Source organism: Schistocerca nitens, chromosome 2 (genome assembly GCF_023898315.1).
Source record: "Schistocerca nitens isolate TAMUIC-IGC-003100 chromosome 2, iqSchNite1.1, whole genome shotgun sequence".
In the NCBI taxonomy this organism is placed as follows: Eukaryota; Metazoa; Arthropoda; class Insecta; order Orthoptera; family Acrididae; genus Schistocerca; species Schistocerca nitens.
In genome coordinates, this window is record NC_064615.1 from 329,596,891 (window position 1) to 329,618,470 (window position 21,580).

The window sequence follows — 21,580 nt, forward strand, 5'->3', positions numbered from 1 at the left end:
CTATCAGAGTTGTATCTAGAAGTATCAGGGATCCTATATCACTCCAACTGCACATACTCTACAGCATTACAGAGCCTCCACCAGCTTGAACAGTCCCCTGCTGACATGCGGCGTCCATGGATTCATGAGATTGTCTCCATACCCGTACACGTCCATCTGCTCGATACAATTTGAAACGAGTCTCGTCCAACCAGAGAATACGTTTCTGGTCATCAAAGATAAACGAATGGGCCTTCGGCTCCAAAAGCCCATATCGCTGATGTTTCATTGCATGGTTCACATGCTGACACTTGCTGACAGACCAACACTGAAATCTGCAACTATTTGTGGAAGGATTGCACTTCTCTGTCACAATGAATGATTCTCTTCAGTCGTCGTTGGTCCTGTTCTTGCAGGATCTCTTTTTCTGGCCACAGGGATGTCTGAGATTTGATGCTTTACTATATTTCTGATATTCACGGTACACTCATGAAATAATAGTACGGGAAAATCTCCACTTCATCATTACCTTGGAGATGCTGTGTCCCGCTCTCGTGCGCCAACTATAACACCATATTCAAACTCACTCAAATCTTGATAGCCTGCCATTGTAGCAGTAGTAACTGATCTAACAACTGTACAAGACACTTGTTGTACATATACGTGTTGCTGACCACAGCACTGTATGATGCCTGTTTACATATCTCTGTATTTGAATACACATGCCTATACCAGTTTCTTTGACGTTTCAGTGTAATTACCTCAGTATAACCTGATTTAATTTGACTATTCTCAATTACTATTGTTTTACTTTTGTTGATGTTCATCTCGTACACTCCGTTCAAGACACTACCAATTTTATTCAACTGGTCTTTCAAAGCTCTTTGCCACTCTGCCAGAAGTAATGTGTAAGCGGCAAACCACAAAAGTTTTTATTTATTTCCCTTGAACATTTCATTCCTCCTCCATCCATACATCTCTTCGGTTTCCTGCATTGTTATGGACGACAGGCTGCAGCCCTCTTTCGCTCCTTTCTCAATTACTGCCTCCCTTTCACATTCTTGAAACACACACATAAACCAACAGAAGTCCACGACTCGTCCTGTCTTCTTCTCTCTCTACTAAAAAGACATCAGAAGGTAAAAAGTGCCTAATTCTCAACTCAATAGCAATTAAAAGTAACACCAATAAATACAGCTGAAGGAAAAGAAAAAAAATGTATTTTGTCAACTTAAATGATTTGTCACCAAGGAAGTCAACAGAGGGCGGGTGTATATTTTGCAGCCAACATTGTGAAAGGATTTTACTCTTCTTGAAATTGAAAAATTCTGCTCTCTTAATTTTTAAAGCTATCTTCATTCTTTTTACAAGTACAAAATTCCAAAGAAACAAGGTTGGCGGGGAGATAATGACAGTCATTTCAAACACCTGGAAACAAGTTTTACTGGGAGACAATTAATGTCCTTTTGAACTTCTTGAAGTGGAGTACATTTCAGGTTTGATAAACTGTTCCCACATTCATTTAACCCCCCCATCAACACACACACACACACACACACACACACACACACACACACAATAGCCTACAAATGGAACTAACGAAGTATTTGATTGAAACTGCCAGAAGAACGACACTATACTAGAAAAGAATGAAATAAAAAGTGGGGATACACGAAGTTCTTAATATGCAGAGGAATTATTGTTGTTCACTGTAAATTCTCAAACAACTGAATAGAGCGAAATTGACAATAGAGATATCAAAGATGGTTTATTCCAAACAAAGAATTTTGGAACAATAGTCTATAAGGTACACCAACAACAGAAAATTTAATGCTGAATGAGAAACAAATCTGCTGTTACTGACAGACCACCTGCATCTGTTGCTAAACAACAAAATGATAGATACTGGATCTGCATGTGGTTAATCAGTATCAGCTTCCTGAATAAGCAGTGCCCTTTTTGAAAGCAACATGAAATCAGAAACTAATACTTCTGTTAGTAAAACAGTACACCAAAGATTTTGTAGCACTGCAACAATTAATTGATAAGAAACTCACAAAAATCAAAACAATCGACAAACGTTGTCATCTACAGTGAACAATAAGTGTGATTAAAAAAGAAATGGCTGCTGAATGAGATACATCTACATCTACTTCTATACTCTACAAAATACTGTGAAGTGCACAGCAGAGGGTATGTCCGATAGTACCAGTTATCAGGGTTTCTTCCCACTCCCCAATCACTGTTTAAATGCCTCTGTGTGTTCTATAATTAATCTAATCTTGTCCTCATGAGCCCTATATGAGCGATACGTAGGGGGTTGTAGGAAATTCTTACAGTCATCATTTAAAGATGGTTATTAAAAGTTTGTGAGTAGGCTTTCTTGGGATAGTTTACGTCTATGTTCAAGAGCCTAACAGTTCAGCTTTTTCTGTATCTCTTTAACACTCTCTCATGGGTCTAACAACCCTGTGACTATTCATGCTGCCCTTCTGTGTATACATTCAATATCCCCTGTTACTCCTATTTACATGTTCACTGTCTCTGTGTTCAGACGAGAACAATGCAGTAGCATTGATATGTTTGAAGTAAACAGTACACAACATGAATACAATTTCACTGCCACTAATGGCAACACCAGGTACAACCCAAATGAAATGGTCTCTCCGAAAACAAATATGGTGCGTAAAAATAAATCTACAGTGCTCCCGAGCTGCAACAACTAACCTAATGCAGCTCACCATGTAATATTGTATTGACTATGCTTTCATCCAAAAAACATGTTGTTATCAACAAAACGGCAATGGAATCACTAGATGTTATAAGCTACTTAGCACAAGGGGAAGAGTAGCAATACTGCCAACCAAAAAAGATATTGATTTCATAATCATCAGCCACTTGTTCTGTGAAGACTCAGTATTTGAACAAACAATAAAAGAAAATTGGTCACTTTCATATTTAGCACACTTAGACACTACAAAAGTCATCAAAGATAAAATGAGGAAAACTGACAATATGACAACCTATAGCAAAGGAGTTGATTTAGTAATTGTTATGGACAGCAATGCAAGATCTAACACATGGCATAACACAGTAACAAACTCCAGAGGAAAAGAGATTTGAAAAATTCCTGGCATCCACTAATCTATATATATTGAACGAGGGGAATCACAAAAAAACTTTCAAAAATAATATAGGAAAGAGCGATACTGATTTAGTTATGACCACTTCTTATCTACTGCCTATGCCAAACCACTGGAAGTGCAGTAAATAAGAGAACAGCTCTGACCAGTGGATCAGTACTTTCAACATAGGAGTGTGCCCAATGTCATGTCATGGAAGCATATTTCAAACCAAAAAATTTATTATTAGAGACGACAAACTGAGGGGTCTGACGGTTACTTGTTGGAAGAGCTCTCTCTCTCTCTCTCTCACACACACACACACACACACACACACACACACACACACACACTAAAGTATTTACAAAACATAGACTTACACAACTTAAAAAGAAAAGACTAGAAAATCTGGCAGAAAAAGTTCAATTGGAAACTAGTACTGAACCTCTTATCACAGAATTTGAAGATGTCTCAGATACCTCATGCAATTAATTATCAAGACATAAAACCAAATGAATTACAGGTCTGGTAGAAAACTGTCTCCTGGTGGGCATCTGAGTAAAAAGTAAAGGCAAAAAGAAACAAAACATTATGGCAAATTTATCAGAGGACAAAGGAGAGCAAATGACTGAGGGAGCTATGAAAGCAACAGTATTGTAAAGAGAAGAAGGGATACAGCACAACTATTCAGAAAGCAAAAACACAGTCCTGGAAGTAATATTGCAGCCTGATACCAATAAATAACCCTCAGAACGCAGTCAATTGAATTACATCAGGGAAAACTGGCAATAACACTTCTACGAGAGGTTTAAGGAAAAGTGATAACACAACACCACATTTAAGTGAAACTGCCACCTATATACTCAAATATTTTGTGCCTGAGGATGATCAAACAGAAGACATGGAAAACCACATAAACTAACAAGATCTCAAACACTACAACCCAACGGAATGGTAGATGATGTAGCTTTTACAAGACAGATATAGAGGAAAAAATAACAAACTTATCTGCAAACAAGACTGCTGATGAAAATGGTATTACTAGTAAGCCCAGCTCACATATGGGCATAGTGTTGGTATCCAATTTAAGCTTGTGGACCTCGATTCTCCTTCTGTGTTAACTCAGACTCATTCATCTGTGGCCGATGATGCCTCAGTACTGCCAGTACTGGTTCCTGTGCCGTGCTGAGTTGAAATCCTGTCTCTCTATCAATCAGGTTGTTACTTGTACATATTTCGACTGCCTCTTTGATGATGAAGTACCAGTGCATGGAAATGGATGAAAAGATCTTTGTCTCTCTCTGTAGTTCACACTATGTCCCATGTCATGACAGTGTTCAGCAATAGCAGACTTTCCTGACTGACCCAATTTGGTGTAATATCTATGTTCAGTGCACCTATCCTTAACAATGCCACATGCCTGGCCAGGGTATGATTTCCCACATTGGCACAGGATTTAATATATTCCCTGGTCTCCTTAGAAACAACATAAACCGATTTAATGACCATAATTTGCAAGTAATGCTCATAAGTAGGAGATGAGAAAGAAATGGGGAGAGGGGGCTGGACTAACAGAAGATTGGAATAAATAAATACTCTAGCAACATGAGGTTTCTCAGCTAGTACAAACTGAATCTAGACATGTAGCATTACAAGTGATGTAATTGGGGGGGGGGGGGATTTTGCACATAAATAAATAAATAAGAACACTGAGCTCAATATGCAAAAGCACTATTCTGTATTGAAATTAGTGTAAATATCTTAACAAAAAACGAGTTTTGGAGGCGGGAGAAAAAGAACATGGTACGGTAATAAGCAAGACAGAGATTACTGACAAAATATCATGGAAGAGTTAATAGGAGTGGAAAGCTATGTGAATTGTGTGTGGTAGAGGTGGGAATGGGAGAAAAACAAGTCAGGAAAAAAAAAAGTTTAGGGCCGGAAGAAAGAAATAGTTACTGAGCGGAAATACTGAGACTGAAGAAAGTAACATAAATTAAGACCAGGTAGGTAGTAAGAACCAAAGACATGTTGTTAGAGCAGTTCCCACGTGCAGAACTCTGAGAAACTGGTGTCAGAGGGAAGAATCCAGATGGCACTTGTGGTGAAACAGGCACCAAGGTCATGACTGTCATTTTATACACCATTCTCAGCAACAGGATATTGTGTGTGTTGCCAGTATACACCCTTTGTCTATGCACATCCACCCTAACTGATAACTTGGTGGTAGTTATACCAATGTAAACAGCCGAACAGTGTTTACATAAAAGCTGGTAAATGATGTGTTGTTTCACAGGTGGCTCTTCCTTTGATAGTATACGTTTTGCCAGTTACAGGTAGTATGAGGGTGCATAGGGTAAGTCTTATTGCTGAGATGGTCACTGGGGCAGGAGCTACAGGATAGGAAAATGAGGGCAGCAAGAGGGTCTATTGCAAATATTGGGGGAGGAGCGGGGGGGATAGAGTGGGCGGATGAAATTCTAGGTGTGTGGGAAAAATGTCAGACAGAATGGACACAGAATGGACATCATTTCAAGGCATGCTTTTAGGAACTCATAGCTTTGTTGAAGCCACATTCATGACCAGGATAGGACTGAATGACAAGAGGTGTACTCCTAAGTTGTTTTTTGGAGAGATCAGCAGTACTAGGATTGGATGTGATGGCCCGGGAATCTGCTTTTGAACTAAGTTGGTGAGGTAATTGTGTCCAGTGAAGGCTGAGGTGAGAACGGAGGTATGTTGCTGTAAAGAGTCTGCACCTGAACAAACATGTTTGCCTTGAACATCAAAGCTGTACGGGAGGGAACATATGGCATTGAAAGGATGGTAGCTGTCAAAACGTAAGTACTGTTGTTTATTAGTAGGTTTAATGTGAATATATGTGTGTGGGTGACCTTCAATGAGGATGAGGTCAACATGGTTGAGTTAATGTTCAGAAGCAGACAGAGCATGTACATGAGAGTTGTTAGTAAAGAGGGCGGTTGCATCAATGGCGACAAGCAAGATGTGTGGTGGGGCTGGGATGGGCACAGATTTCAGGGACTCTAGGAATTGGTTAATGTCTTTAATATAGGAGAGGAGTCTGTTCTATAGGTTGCAAGTGTTGGTTACTTAAGGCAGATATATGATCAATAGGTGCTTTGAAGCTAGCAACTATGGAATGGCCAGACTGATTGGGTTTGTGGATCTTCAGAAGAAGGTAAACGGAGTGCATGGTTTGGGTGGGGTGAGAAGTTCTAGGGATTAAGGTATTAGTCCTTGTGAGGAGCCACTTGGTTTAAGGAGGAACTGGAGGACAGTTTGTGGCACAAGGATGTGATCTTGATGGCAGATGCTGTATGTACAGGTGACAGGCACCTGTCACAGACGATTGCTTACATACTCCTGTCGTTCAAGTAATACAGTGATAGACCCATTGCCCTCTGGGAGGATAATGATGGACTGGAGTCATCAGTTTTTAGGGAACGAAGGATCCGCAGAAGAGAGGTTAGGGTGATGTTGTATGAAACTGAGAAAGTGTTGTGAATCAATGCTAGATGTTAGGAATTCTTGCAAGGTTTGTAAGGGGTGATTTTGAGGTAGTGGTGATGGACAAAGTTGGGGTCATGTTTGGAACTGTTCAAGGCAGAATTCAATGTCAGGTTTCTTGCTGGAAAGGTTTTGGGATTGGGTTGGAAAGTGGTATTTCCAGATGCCACTGTGTTTGAAGGAGTTTCACCAAAGCAACATTATTAAATGCAAGTTTAGGGCTGAAAGTAAGCTCCTTGTACAATAAAGATAATTCAGGTGGGGAGCGTGCCTTAAGTAAGAAGTTGAGAACACTCTACTGTTGTGGCTGATTCTTGTAATTGTGAGTTACCGTTGCTCTGAGAGGCAATGCATTTAATCATGTTGCTTTGGTGAAGGAGCTATTTCCTCCACACATAACGTCAATTGGAAATATCACATTGCAACCCAAACCCTTCCAACAGCAAATCTAACATTGAACCCTGACTTGGAACAGTTCTAGCCACGATCTGAACTAGGTCCAATACCACTACCTCAAAAATCAAGCTTTTACGTATAATATTGATCACTAAGATTAATAAGCTGCAAGAGAAGCTAAGCTTTAACACATAATGATCATTTTTGCGCATTTTACACTTTAAAGATACATCACAAAAATGTGCCAGTAAATTTTTTAACGACATAAATGTCTGATCTTCTGGGCTCAAAAATATTCTAAATGGTCGCCCTCAAATATTTGATTTTTGAATGAGAGTCAAATGCTCTGTGAATTAAGAAATTCATTGTACGTTCGCGCGCACAGAGTCCATCTTGCGTAAAAGGAAATTTACTTTGAAAGTAATGCTTTCCAAACAACCATTTGCAATATTTTCCCATGACCTGTTAGAAACAGAATTGTTTCAGCAGTTGCCAGAGCATGCCAAATAACAGGTTTCGTAGCACTTGCGCAGCTAGGATGACACAGGAAGCCCGTATGTTCATACGTGTAAAACATTAAAAGATCTTACATTATGTCATAAAAGAAACAAGACATTAGAGGGCACTCCAAGAGCATTGGAATTTTGTGAACTATACTAAAATGCATCATTTGGCTTAAAGTGCACATTCGTATGTCCAGATTCAGATGTAAATTTTCTTGGAGTACCTGTACTGTATTATCTCATGTTTGGATTTAATGCCATACGTCCTAGAAGATGAAAATGTGAACTTGAAATGCTGCGAACAGTTGAAACTAGCCAATAGTGTGGAATTAAACACTTAGTTTCAAATAAATTTACTGCCTCAGCAGAAAAGATTAGTGAAAGTAAAGTTTCTTTAACAAACCGACAAAAATAACTTCAGTGTTCTGCAAGGCGATTAAGGCTTGACTGTCAGAAAGGTGGAAACAAAATAAAATCTGAAACTAATTACATATTTTAGCCTTCTGTAATTATGTGAATGTATTTTAATTCACTTGATAGGTCCCGGCCACAGAAATCCATTTTGTTTTTGTTCGAAGTGAGAGCAATAAACGAAGAGGAAACAGCAAAATCACTTAATGTAAACACGGGTCATGTGGAGACTACCTCCTCCCACTACCACACATACTGCTCTGTAAATCAGGTCCAGATCTAGGATATTTCCGGACCTGGGCAATATTAGATAGTGGTGCTCCCCCCTCCCTTGAGCATCTGAGGTACGATGCCAAAAATTTAAAAATCGACTTTACAAAACTATCTTCATTTCATAGCACACATCTTTCTGAAGAGTCTGGTACATAAAACATATATATTCGAGGGAACGTAAGACATGTTATTTGGTCTTAAGTGTGGCACAGTGCAGTGCCACGCCTCTTCACCCAGCATTCTTCCATTGCACGTCTTTTGAATTTCGCTCTGTGGAATTCAAACATGTAATATTTTGTAATGGAATGGGTGGCACAAACTATATTCATACCAGTGGAAATTAAAATGTCCTGTGGTGCCTCTCCTGCTCCCAGTAAGCCGGTTTGACATCCTGCTCCTCTTTAAAAAAATCTCGGAATTAATACTGGTGGGTATTATTTGTAACCGGCAGAACAAGAACTCTTCAGAAAATTTGCAGTCTTTACTGCCTGTTAGCTAATAACTTGCTGATTTGTGTGACATAAAATTAAATACAGGACACATAAAACGAGTAAAGACAAGAGAAAAGCAAGACAGTACACATTTCTTCAATTGTTAAGTCCTAGCTTCTTTTCTCTCTAAGCCTGCGACATCTTTATATGGTGTACTTTCCTTTCTGGTAAAGAATCTACTACCTCATCAAAGTTCGTCAATGTTTTGCTACATGAAAAAACGAAATGTTGTCTAATACTAGAAAAGCTGTTAATACAAATTGTACCCAAGACTGGTGTGGTTTCTCGATCTGATTACGTGTATTTTGTCACTGCTATATAAAATGAAATAGGCCTGCCAATATTGCAGCAGTTGTTACACAAACCAAACAAACGAGACTGTTTTGGCACCAATGGTCATTTTTATAACACGACGGAATATAATACACGAAGTACCAATACCAAATGCCTATTAGGCCTACTACAAGCAAAAAGTTTTGTGTTAGGAAATACACTCCTGGAAATGGAAAAAAGAACACATTGACACCGATGTGTCAGACCCACCATACTTGCTCCGGACACTGCGAGAGGGCTGTACAAGCAATGATCACACGCACGGCACAGCGGACACACCAGGAACCGCGGTGTTGGCCGTCGAATGGCGCTAGCTGCACCGCCGCCGTCAGTGTCAGCCAGTTTGCCGTGGCATACGGAGCTCCATCGCAGTCTTTAACACTGGTAGCATGCCGCGACAGCGTGGACGTGAACCGTATGTGCAGTTGACGGACTTTGAGCGAGGGCGTATAGTGGGCATGCGGGAGGCCGGGTGGACGTACCGCCGAATTGCTCAACACGTGGGGCGTGAGGTCTCCACAGTACATCGATGTTGTCGCCAGTGGTCGGCGGAAGGTGCACGTGCCCGTCGACCTGGGACCGGACCGCAGCGACGCACGGATGCACGCCAAGACCGTAGGATCCTACGCAGTGCCGTAGGGGACCGCACCGCCACTTCCCAGCAAATTAGGGACACTGTTGCTCCTGGGGTATCGGCGAGGACCATTCGCAACCGTCTCCATGAAGCTGGGCTACGGTCCCGCACACCGTTAGGCCGCCTTCCGCTCACGCCCCAACATCGTGCAGCCCGCCTCCAGTGGTGTCGCGACGGGCGTGAATGGAGGGACGAATGGAGACGTGTCGTCTTCAGCGATGAGAGTCGCTTCTGCCTTGGTGCCAATGATGGTCGTATGCGTGTTTGGCGCCGTGCAGGTGAGCGCCACAATCAGGACTGCATACGACCGAGGCACACAGGGCCAACACCCGGCATCATGGTGTGGGGAGCGATCTCCTTCACTGGCCGTACACCACTGGTGATCGTCGAGGGGACACTGAATAGTGCACGGTACATCCAAACCGTCATCGAACCCATCGTTCTACCATTCCTAGACCGGCAAGGGAACTTGCTGTTCCAACAGGACAATGCACGTCCGCATGTATCTCGTGCAACCCAACGTGCTCTAGAAGGTGTAAGTCAAATACCCTGGCCAGCAAGATCTCCGGATCTGTCCACCATTGAGCATGTTTGGGACTGCATGAAGCGTCGTCTCACGCGGTCTGCACGTCCAGCACGAACGCTGGTCCAACTGAGGCGCCGGGTGGAAATGGTATGGCAAGCCGTTCCACAGGACTACATCCAGCATCTCTACGATCGTCTCCATGGGAGAATAGCAGCCTGAATTGCTGCGAAAGGTGGATATACACTGTACTAGTGCCGACATTGTGCATGCTCTGTTGCCTGTGTCTATGTGCCTGTGGTTCTGTCAGTGTGATCATGTGATGTATCTGACCCCAGGAATGTGTCAATAAAGTTTCCCCTTCCTGGGACAATGAATTCACGGTGTTCTTATTTCAATTTCCAGGAGTGTAGTTCCACATTTCATTCATACTCTCTAGCTTCTGAAGCATGAGATCGAAAAGTAGTAGTACTAAATTTTTAAATAAATTTCGAATCGTCATATTCTCCAGTAATTTGTGAGAGTCCCCGTTTCTTCTCCTTCCACATTCTAACAAACAATCTTATTACAAATTCGGTAACTATTCCTGCCAGTGTCAAAACTTATTCTCTGGTTAATTTCGTCACCGGTTTAGTTATCCGGTTGGGTGTTATTACGTGTTCGTACAACGCATTTTCCACGCTACTCCCAGAATAGAACTTTAGCAGCTGCTAGCCAGGGACTGTATAACTGGCCCTTAGCAGTGTCGCGGTTTGGCCCAAAATTTTCTGTCAAAATTTCAATTTCTTGGACACACGGAAGAGACAATACACAATCTTTGTTGCCTGTTATTCCTGTTAGTCGTTTGTTTCCACTCTGGTAGTCTGAATCTATGGAATTCGCTAGCAGTTATAACAACGCTGATCATTTGCAAACCCAGTCAACCACATAAACAGCGACAGGCATTCATCTGTTCGGCTTTATTCCGCTCAGCTCGTATAGACCCATCCCTATTTGTCTGCAGGAAAGTTTATTTCTAGATGCGGCGGGGATTCCCCTGGCAGAGACATCACGTACACTATGCACGCATTCAAAAATCAACTTACGATTCTTTCAGAAATTGACTTAGAATTTGTTCAAAAACCAACAGGGATGCGTTCAAAATCATATGAGAAATCGATAGACGAACGTGCGCTGGTTGCTAGGGGCTTTGTGAAACAAGGTCTTTTTCCTCGATAATATAAATTTGGCACCCCCCCCCCACCCCCCACCCCCCGAAACTGTCGCGCGGGGCAGATAACCTGGTTTGCCCCCGCCCCCTAGTTCCAGGCCTGTTGCACATATGTGAATCTGGCAGCTTAGGCGCACCAGTAAAATTTTTCCAGATAGCATCTGGCTGCTTCCTGCTATTGCTTATACAGCTAACTGCCACACTTCTGAAGCCAGAAGCAGGAGAAGGTACTACTCATACGAGACTCAACTGCACATGCGGATAAGCTCACTCGCAACCTCTCAAACGAATCTAATGTAAAGTTGTGACGTTACGCTCATCGGAGGCAATTTGTTGTTATGAAACATTGCATAGTCTTCATAAAGCCTTTGACACATTTTGCTGTTGGCAGACGCTTGTAAGATAAGTGTGTTCTGTTGTTGTATATGGTGAATTTCCTTTGCAACTTAAATTTTATTTTCGTTTCTTTCTCTCTCATTTGTTTTTTATTGCTGCAGTATTATTCTGCAGTAGCGAGATACAGTAATATTCTTTGTTAGAGTATTGGTTCTTACCAGTCAAAGTTATAAAAATTTAACTGTAAACTAAAACAATGAAAAATTCCCGGAATTCTAAAGAATCCCGGGTTTTTCCCGGTTTTCTCCCAGATGAAAAAATTCCCGGGTTTTTCCGGGATCTCCCGGATCGTATACACCCTGTATTCAATTCCATTATTGCTTAAGACAACATACCAGTTGTCAGGAGCTCAGTGGCCCAAGCTACATTACCCACAATTTAACAAACAATAAATATAAAAACTATAATACAATTTAAGAGGAATATATGGTCTCTGTTAATTCACCTTGTGATGGCAATTGGTGCAGATCGCTGCTGTGTTTGGCTGGGGCGGTAATCATCTAACAGTGACCTTGTAGCTGGTGGCTTCCAAGACATCTCAACATAACCATCACGGCTCCTGGTACTGGCAGCAGGTGTATCAAGTGGTGCAGATCTTCGAGCCACAGTGCTCTGGGTGACAACTTCTGGTTTTCGAGATGCACCAGAGCCTGGTTGCATTGGCAGGTAACCATCAGCAGCACTGGTTGTAACTTGTGTAGTTTGCTTCACTGAGATATCAACAGCTGGCTGTTCAGCATAATCCTGCAGAACAAATGAGAACACTTTTGCTTGTATATTTGGTCAACTGACTATTTCATTCCAATGTAATCTTTATCATACAGTTTTCTTTGCAGCTTTCTTCTTGCAACATACTGGAAAACATAACATCAAGTGTGTGTGTGTGTGTGTGAGCTGTGGGATCTTTCCAATGTTGTTCACTTGTATTGTACCCTCTTTGATGTCGGCAGTCAGGTAAAATCTGATAATGGCCTTGTCAGTCAAAAACAGTTCAACAAAACTAATTAGTACCGTGCAACATACACAATACTGTGCTCTTCATTTATGACGGAAGAATCAGTTAACGTGAACTGTTAACAATCTGGACAGGTAAAACCTCCTAATCAAGTGGCAGCAGATGCTAACACATACAACAACATAAAATTTAAAATTCCTAGTCTGCAGAAACAGTAACTCCTTCTTCTGACAGAAGAAAATAAATAAAGACTTAGTTTCCCCAATCTGTTTGGTTTAATCATGATGTATCTCCACTCATCTCTAAGTTTACTATTACCCTGTCTGCCATATCCTTGATTACAGGTTTTAAAATTTCATTAGGTACTGACAATGCATTTTCCCCTCTTATTTCATCTGTTAAGTTCCTTTGATGTTGGTCCTGGGTGACTTTTTGACTTTTCCTGTATAGCTAAGCCTTACTAGACTATTTTCCTTGAACACTTTCCTCTCTTCTGTCAATAGAATGAGCCCCTGTTCCGAAACACAGTAATTTTACAATCTGCATAATTATACAGATATGCCGCCTTTTGGTAAGCAGACTTTCTTTATCCATATTATACACATTAATTATATACTTGTAAAAAAATTGTAGTATTCACTCCAAACTTTGTATATGCATGAAACTGATGAAATCTCAGTATTGTGGTGTAACAAAGGAGGAGAGGTGGGAATGTTTAGAGGGAAATGAAGTGAACACTATAAAGGAAAACAGACGTAATTTAACCTATCTTTCACAGAATGTAACAACTATACCAAGAGAAAGAGAGGGAGTGGTGAACAATGAAAGTGGGGAAGTGAAAAATGAGATGAGAAGGGTATGAAGAGGTGGGCAGTTGTTTGCATAACAACTTACTGAAGTTCTAAAGTGTTAAAATATACATAACTGACAAATCAAAGGAGCATTAACAATAAGACACAGAAATCTTAACATCATATAGGTAGGGACTGGAAAACGTAACATCCAGTTTTGGCAAAATTCACAAGTATTTTTTGCAAAATTCATGTCTATTGTTGTCAAAATTTGCTAAAAAAAATATTAGGTGCACAGATTTATAAGGTTGTCATGCTACATGAGTGAAGACAAAGTAAGTCCTCATTCCTTGAAATTGACAGTTAAAGAAAAAAAAGTGCTGACTGTAAACTTTTTAACTGGAATGTTTGCTTTTGCAAAAACTTCAACACAGTATAATTGTTCTGTTGAAAAGCAGCAGCATTTTCCCACAGATGAACTGAATGCTTCTCTGTTTCCAAAGGCTTTGCTAGATGATGTACAATATCAGTAACTGAAAATTGGTGACAGTTTCAATATTTATATGCAGAAAATAAAGCTGTTTCAAACTATCTCTGATAAAATAGTTCACATGGATACAATTAGCTATAAAACTATGTCTATCAAGTAATTTTGTGGTTTCGCATTTTGAGGTAGAATTCGTATCTATTTTGTATTTACTGCAAAATGTGAATTTTTCCGGTCCCTACATATAAGGAGTAAGATGACAGGAATGTTACTTCTTTGTATGTTTAAATTAGTTTGTGTATGGGCTTTGTCTTTAAAGGCATAATCCGTATCACTTCAGGCAGGGGGGTTACCTTCATAGTCTCAGATGTTATTGAATGTAGCTTATGTTGAAATTCAGGAGTAAGTAAGAAACACGTATTTTTTTTGTTTTCTGCAAAAAATTTCTGCCCTGAGATACAGGCCTCCAAAGAGGAAGATGTGAATTTCAGAAATTTTTTTTAAAATGCTGTATCTCTGTAAGAGTTCTAGATATTTTGTTACAGTTTTTTTTTTATTTCAAAGATAATTGCTTTATGATTACAATGGTATCCTCCATCTGGATGGACAAATATCTGTCAAAGTTCCTTTACTGTCACCTTTTGAATATTCTGCGTAAAAAAAAAAGTTAGATTTTTTTCTGTTGATTAGTACCATGTAGTACTACACTCTCCGTAAAGGAGAGCTTCCACTTTTAAGTTGAACAGGTTTTATTTTTAAAACATCATTTTTTTTCACTTTCAAGGGTAATGTATGTCTTAACTGAAGTTGTTTCTTACTAATTTCTTTGTTACAATGTTTATAAATATTGTCTTTGTGGTAGTTATTTCTTATCACTTTCTTTGTCACAGTTGTTTCTTTTCACTTTCATAACCGCAGATATTCCTCACACTTTGTTGTAGTTCCTTGTCAGGTTCTTTGTTGTGATTGTTCATTGCAGGTTACTGTACTGTAGTTGTTCAGAGCTAATTTGTTTACTGAAGAATATCCATAAAAGAGTGATATAAAAGACAAACAAAAAACAGACTTTATTCAGGTTGGGAAAGTGTTCTAAGTGTTTTGATAGAATAACAACAATGATAGTATCTGAACACGGTGAAGTCTCCCACGGTGCAGATGATGCAGATTTTGCATCAATAGAGGAAGAATTAAATACCCTGAATCAGTCAACTACAGAGGTAGGTGTTAGTCCTGTTAAGAAACCGTTGTCAGTGAAGTCAATTCATAAGCTGTATGCATCAAGAAAGCACAGAGAAATTACTAAAGCTATGGATGAATACACTACAGCAAAACTGATCACATTCTTCAAAGTAGAAACTCCATCTTCAGAAGAAAATGAACCAAAGTACTCTTGAACGTCGTGACAGGAATTTTTCACAAATATCAATTCAGCTGTTGAATATTGTGCATTGTACAGTGAAAAGGTGCAAGTCTGAACTATTATTCCAGAGACATTTTCAAAGAAAACAATTTTGAACCACATTCCATCAGTATCAAAAGTACATGGTAGGCAAATCAAGAAATACAAAATTGTTAAGGCTTTCGTGGCCACTTGTTGACAAACTGCCTATTGGCTTTTGTCTCGGGTTCTTTGGCCGACGTTCATCTAATCATTAGATGAACGTCGGCCGAAGAACCCGAGACAGAAGCCAATAGGCAGTTTGTCAAATCAAGAAATGTGAGGTCTGTAAAAGGAGTCTTTGGAAGACCAGATACCTATTATGGTCATCCTGTAGAAGCAGCTCAAGTTCAAATAGCGCAGTCATTTTATCTGGAAGATAAATGGGACTGGTCTTGCCAGAGTGCCAACAAAAAATGCACTATAACTGTAACAGCTGAATGTCAAAAAGTTGTGAAAGTGAAGAGGTACATGACTCACAGTATTAAAGAAACTTTGCAGTTTATAAGAGCAACTATACAATTTCACATATTGGAAGATCAAAATTTGATGCACTACAACCTAAGTGGGTAGTTCCACACCCACCTAGAGATGTCTGTTTATGTGTGTACTGCACGAATTTTGAACTTAATGTGGTAACTTTGAAGATCTTACTGGAGCACGTGACATATGACAAACAATGAGTGTTGAAACTGATAAATTTGTACATATACAAAATGCTAATATGTAATGAAAATAATATACGCTTCTGTGTAACATCTGACAAATATCAGTTTAATGCATACTTTATCCAACACAACTGCTCTTTACCTGATTGTGGTTAGAAACTCTTTGCCCAGGTTGCATTCTGATGTAATCTGGAGGGCGAGCAGCAAGGCTGGATCGTAGTACAGCTGGCGGTGGACCCATCTCCACATAATCTTTTGGTTCTTGCTGTGACAGTCTTTGAATTGGAGTCATCTCGACATACGGATTATGGCTGGTGCTTTGGTCTGCATATGAGGAACTTCCACCCATCTCCACGTAATCAGAGCTTCTACCTCTCTGTGTTGCCTCTATTGCTTCTTCTTCAATTGCAGTGGTTATCCTGAAGAATTACAAATGTGTCATCATTACTAAATGTCAATCACACAACAGATAAGTCACTATGAATCAAAATACTGTGGCATAATGAAAAGACTCATTTTCTGTACTATTATTACAAATGAAATAGTTGTTCTTATGGTCATAACTTCCCAGAATAAATCAAATGTTTTTCTATCAAATATGCTATCTTAATTACGAAGTCAAAATAAATACTACAATGATTTATTATCTTACCACTCTTCCTGTCTAGATGTCTTCCTCACAGGCACTTGCCTCACATTACGATCTCCTACACCATTGCCACCTGAAGGTACTTCATTTGGCTTTGCTGGCATAGTTCCTGGGCAAATAGTGGTAGGAAATGACTGTACTTGAGTACGTGGGAGTGTTGGTGTCTCTGTAGGCCGCACTACACTAGGAACCCTCGACAGAGAAGGCTTCATTTCCAAGTACGGATCACTTTCCACTGAACCACTTTCATTTGCTGAAGAAATCTGTCCTGATGCCACTGAAGATGCATTAACACGGCTTGGCCTCATGTCCAGATAGGGTCCTGCATCTACAGGAGGGGAAAATGAAGACCCTGGCTGCAGTGGTACATAAGGGTCCGCTGAACTAGATACTACAACAGGCTGCATTGGAACATAAGGATCAGTCACTGTAGAGGTGGTAGTTGATATTCCACTCTCTGAAGCTGTCAGGGCAGATGATGACTGTAGCAGCCTCACACTTTCATTTGATTCTGGATCCCTTGACAGTAAATTCTGTCTGCTGCTGGCAGAGGCATCAGGCACGGTTCTACGCGGTGAACCAGGACGTACAGAAAGAAAGTTATCATTATTTTTTGGTGATGTGCCTGGGACAGGTTTCATGGGCACATAAGGTGGTGAAGTACCAGTTGGAGGATGACCTGGTTCAGCACGAGGAGATCTGGGCCGTCTATCGGGGCTTCCAGATGGTGGAGGTGTACGACCTGCAGCATGTACAGCCGATCGTCGAGGTGGTGAACTGGAAATAACTCCAGATCCCATTCCCTCACGATGGGGAGGGAGTGTACGTCGACTTCCAGCAGGACGTGCACGGCCGCTGGTGAAGTCTAGTTCCATCAGATCAGACATTTGGCTTTTATCTCCTCCAATACTGCTGTTATTGCCACTTCCCCCTGTGCCAGACCAGGAACTGGATAGCAGAGGTGCAGAGCTGGACTTTGGACCTGGAGTAGCTGTGGTGGCAGTATGCGGTGGAGGTGTGTGCCGTGGCCGTCCAGTGCCCACACGTCCTGCGAGGCGACTCCCAACAGAAAAGGCCCGCACACGTGCAGTATCCTCAAACAGTGGGCTTGCTTCCAATCTGCCGTAAAGAAGAAAGTTAAAAAAAAAATATTTTCTTTAGCATTATGTATTCTGAAAACTCCATTTATGTAAATTAAAAAAATCATTCCTACCATGACTGACATAAATAACTTATCAAGAACATGTTTTCAGCGTTTTTATCCATTCCTAGTATGTTTTAAGACACTTTGATAAACAGTATTATGCACATCCCAACTCATCATCTACAATGTCTAGCGAGTTGCCACACTATATAAGTTCTCTTCTGTGAGGAAACAGCAAAAGGAATTCTCAGATATGACCAATAACTTTCTCTCTAGCACTAAATAGTGTTTGCTCTCTAATTTATGTTTATAGCAATCTCCTGAGCTCACTCAGAGAATATCCTATAGCAATAAGATACATTTTGACATACTATACTTACATGAGATAAGAATTTAAAGATTTGACATAAGATTTGTTAGCACTATTCCAGTCATTTCTACTTCTGCGAAAGATAAGCATGTGCTCCTTTAGTCTCACACTGCTAAACTGCAGTTGTGACTTTCATACAATGAATTTAGTTAGGACATTTGGTGATTAGCTATGTTCGCAAAATTGTGATGGTGGCAACAAAAGTGCTCAAAAGTTTTAGTTTCATGGCCAGGTAACTTAGTTTTACTCACCCTACACCGCCAGTAAAGGTGAACTGTTACTGGGACTCTTCCAATCAGCCGACAACACCAAACCCTTTGGATATGACACTAATCATAGCCATTTTTTATTGTTCTGTGTCACCAAATTTTCACCCCTGTGAGTCAACTAATGGGGGTGGGCTGTTGTATATTCGAATGCACCACATCCTGATAAGAAGTAATTCCATACACAGCGACAGAAAGAACTGTCTTCTATGTATCTGATTTTGTGTTATTGTATTTATGTCATTTCTTTTTCATTTATACAAACAAATATCATGCAACTACTCAAAATCTGCTCTTGTGGTTACCACTCAACATATCAACCCTGAATACTATGGGTTAAATATTAATTTTTGTAATTATCGATAACTTTTATGTCACCAGCACCATTGCATTTGGGGCAAAAAGTCAGCATAACTGTCACCAGTCAGCCTAGCAAAATACCAAAAAACTGGATTCAATACCGATGTCAATCTGATTTTTCAATGTCACCTCCCTCCTATCTGACTATCATTCCTTGCTGAAGTGGGACTCTTCTATCACCCCCCACTCCCCCTCTCCCGCATCACAATAATATATTTTCCAGAGTACATTATATTAATACCAAATTTGGTTGAAACTGCTCCTAGAGTCCCAAAGTTCTGCAATTTGACCATGTATACTGCTTATTCTATTGTACAATCATGATTTTAGCCTTTGTCCGTTTTCAAGTACCACACTGAAAAGATATACAATGTCTCTTCTAAGAGTCGTAGGTGCATTTTCTCTGGTGTTTTGGTAGATATTTGCAACTGCGTTTTTGCAATGTGTAGCTTGGGTAGCCCAAATCAATAGTGCCTATCACATCCTTCATCTGACTTCCAGTGTCGACGGAAAGTGTTGGTTTGTTCCCCATTAAAAATAAAATGATTTTTAAAGCAGAATTTCGATAGAGCAGTCCCAAAACAGTCCGGTGCAGTAATGGAGGGGGGGGGGTTGTTTGCAGGGAGGGAGAGTAATGAGATATATGAGCAAATACAAGGGAGGGGTGAGGGGCAGGGTAAAGAAAGGAGAGAATGGGGAGGGGGAGGGGGGAGTGAGGAGATGTAATCAAATAAAGTAATACAAATGAAAATACAGAAAAAGATTTCAAAGGCTTCCAGGAGAAAAGAAAGAAAAATATAGGTGTAATATGGGCAGAAGAAAGAAAATAATAACATATGGAAAGAAAGAAAGAAAGGAGAAAAGAAAGAATACATAAATTACTTCATATTGTCGTTAGCAGCCCAGAACAAATTAAAAATACAGATAGGAGTGTAGGGTGTGTGTTGGGGATGAAGGGGAAATGGAGAGGGAACACGGAGCATTGCTTGGGGGGGGGGGGGGGGACAATAGAGTAAAGTAAATGGATATACAGATATAAGGATGTGGGTGGAAGGATTGGTGGTGGTGGTGGAGGTGGGGGGGGTGGGGGGTGGTATAGGAAAGTATTAGAAGGTGGCAGAAGAGGGGGAAGGGTGGAGGGGGAAAGGTAGGGGAACAAGGAGTAGAAAAATAATAGGCAATGTAAGAAAATTGAGTAGGAATATATAAGATGTAAAAGGAAAGAGAGGAAGGGGGAGAGCAAGTAAGAAAACGAGATTAAATAAGGAAAGGGGAAAAAAGAAAGAACATGAGGCTATAACTAGTATGCTTATACGAATGATAATGTATTACAACAGTCAAACATTGCAGTTTTATAGCTTTATAAAAGAAAAGAATGAAAACATGTAATAAATACAGCAATTCATTCATGTCATACTATGGCTAATATGAAAGCCAGGTAATAATATAATTGATGTCAAACAAGGAAAACATAAATTTGGTGTAAAACCATACTAAAGAGAGGTGACTACAAAGGCTGGTAACAGTGATAAATACAACAGTCTCTTCAATTCATAAAGGTTGTTCAGAATTCAGAATTTTAAGAAGAAACCTATTGGCAAAGATAGAAGTGGGGATTGGGGGACGAGGAAGAGTGTTAGGTAAACTCTTTGCTAAAACATATAATGTTATTTCCATTTTAGGTATGCACACAGCTGCTTTACAATAGATTGTCACATTATAGTATACAAAGTTTTTATGGCAAACATTTGCAGGCTCTTTCACAGTACAATTGTATATGATCCAAAGGTCCGTTTTATAATACATTTCGGCAGATCGTTACATCATGTTGTTTTTACAACTGAGCTATGTTGCACTAATGCACAATTATATTTCATGTTCAATATTCTATACAAAACGGCCTTGCTGTGCTGGTACTGCGAACGGCTGAAAGCAAGGGGAAACTACGGCCGCAATTTTTCCCGAGGGCATGCAGCTTTACTGTATGATTAAATGATGATGGCGTCCTCTTGGCTAAAATATTCCGGAGGTAAAATAGTCCCCCATTCGGATCTCCGGGCGGGGACTACTCAAGAGGATGTCGTTATCAGGAGAAAGAAAACTGGCGTTCTACGGATCAGAGCGTGGAATGTCAGGTCCCTTAATCGGGCAGGTAGGTTAGAAAATTTAAAAAGGGAAATGGATAGGTTAAAGTTAGATATAGTGGGAATTACTGAAGTTCGGTGGCAAGAGGAACAAGACTTCTGGTCAGGTGACTACAGGGTTATAAACACAAAGTCAAATAGGGGTAATGCAGGAGTAGGTTTAATAATGAATAGGAAAATAGGAATGGGGGTAAGCTACTACAAACAGCTTAGTGAACGCATTATTGTGGCCAAGATAGATAGGAAGCCCACACCTACTACAGTAGTACAAGTTTATATGCCAACTAGCTCTGCAGATGACGAAGAAATTGAAGAAATGTATGATGAAATAAAAGAAAGTATTCAGATAGTGAAGGGAGACGAAAATTTAATAGTCATGGGTGACTGGAATTCGAGTGTAGGAAAAGGGAGAGAAGGAAACGTAGTAGGTGAATATGGATTGGGGGTAAGAAATAAAAGAGGAAGCCGTCTGGTAGAATTTTGCACAGAGCATAACTTAATCATAGCTA

At 40.2% G+C, this 21,580-nt stretch overlaps 1 protein-coding gene across 1 annotated transcript in view; it reads right to left on the reverse strand.

The window, feature by feature from the left end:
- LOC126236127 (insulin receptor substrate 1) overlaps positions 1-21,580 on the reverse strand; it is a 208,489-nt gene that overhangs the window by 19,670 nt on the left and 167,239 nt on the right. The window contains exons 17-19 of the mRNA XM_049945202.1: positions 16,791-17,906; positions 16,281-16,557; positions 12,245-12,543 (exon numbers count right to left, since the gene is read on the reverse strand). Coding sequence (XP_049801159.1) covers positions 12,245-12,543; positions 16,281-16,557; positions 16,791-17,906 — 1,692 coding nt within the window. The remainder of the gene's footprint in view (positions 1-12,244; positions 12,544-16,280; positions 16,558-16,790; positions 17,907-21,580) is intronic.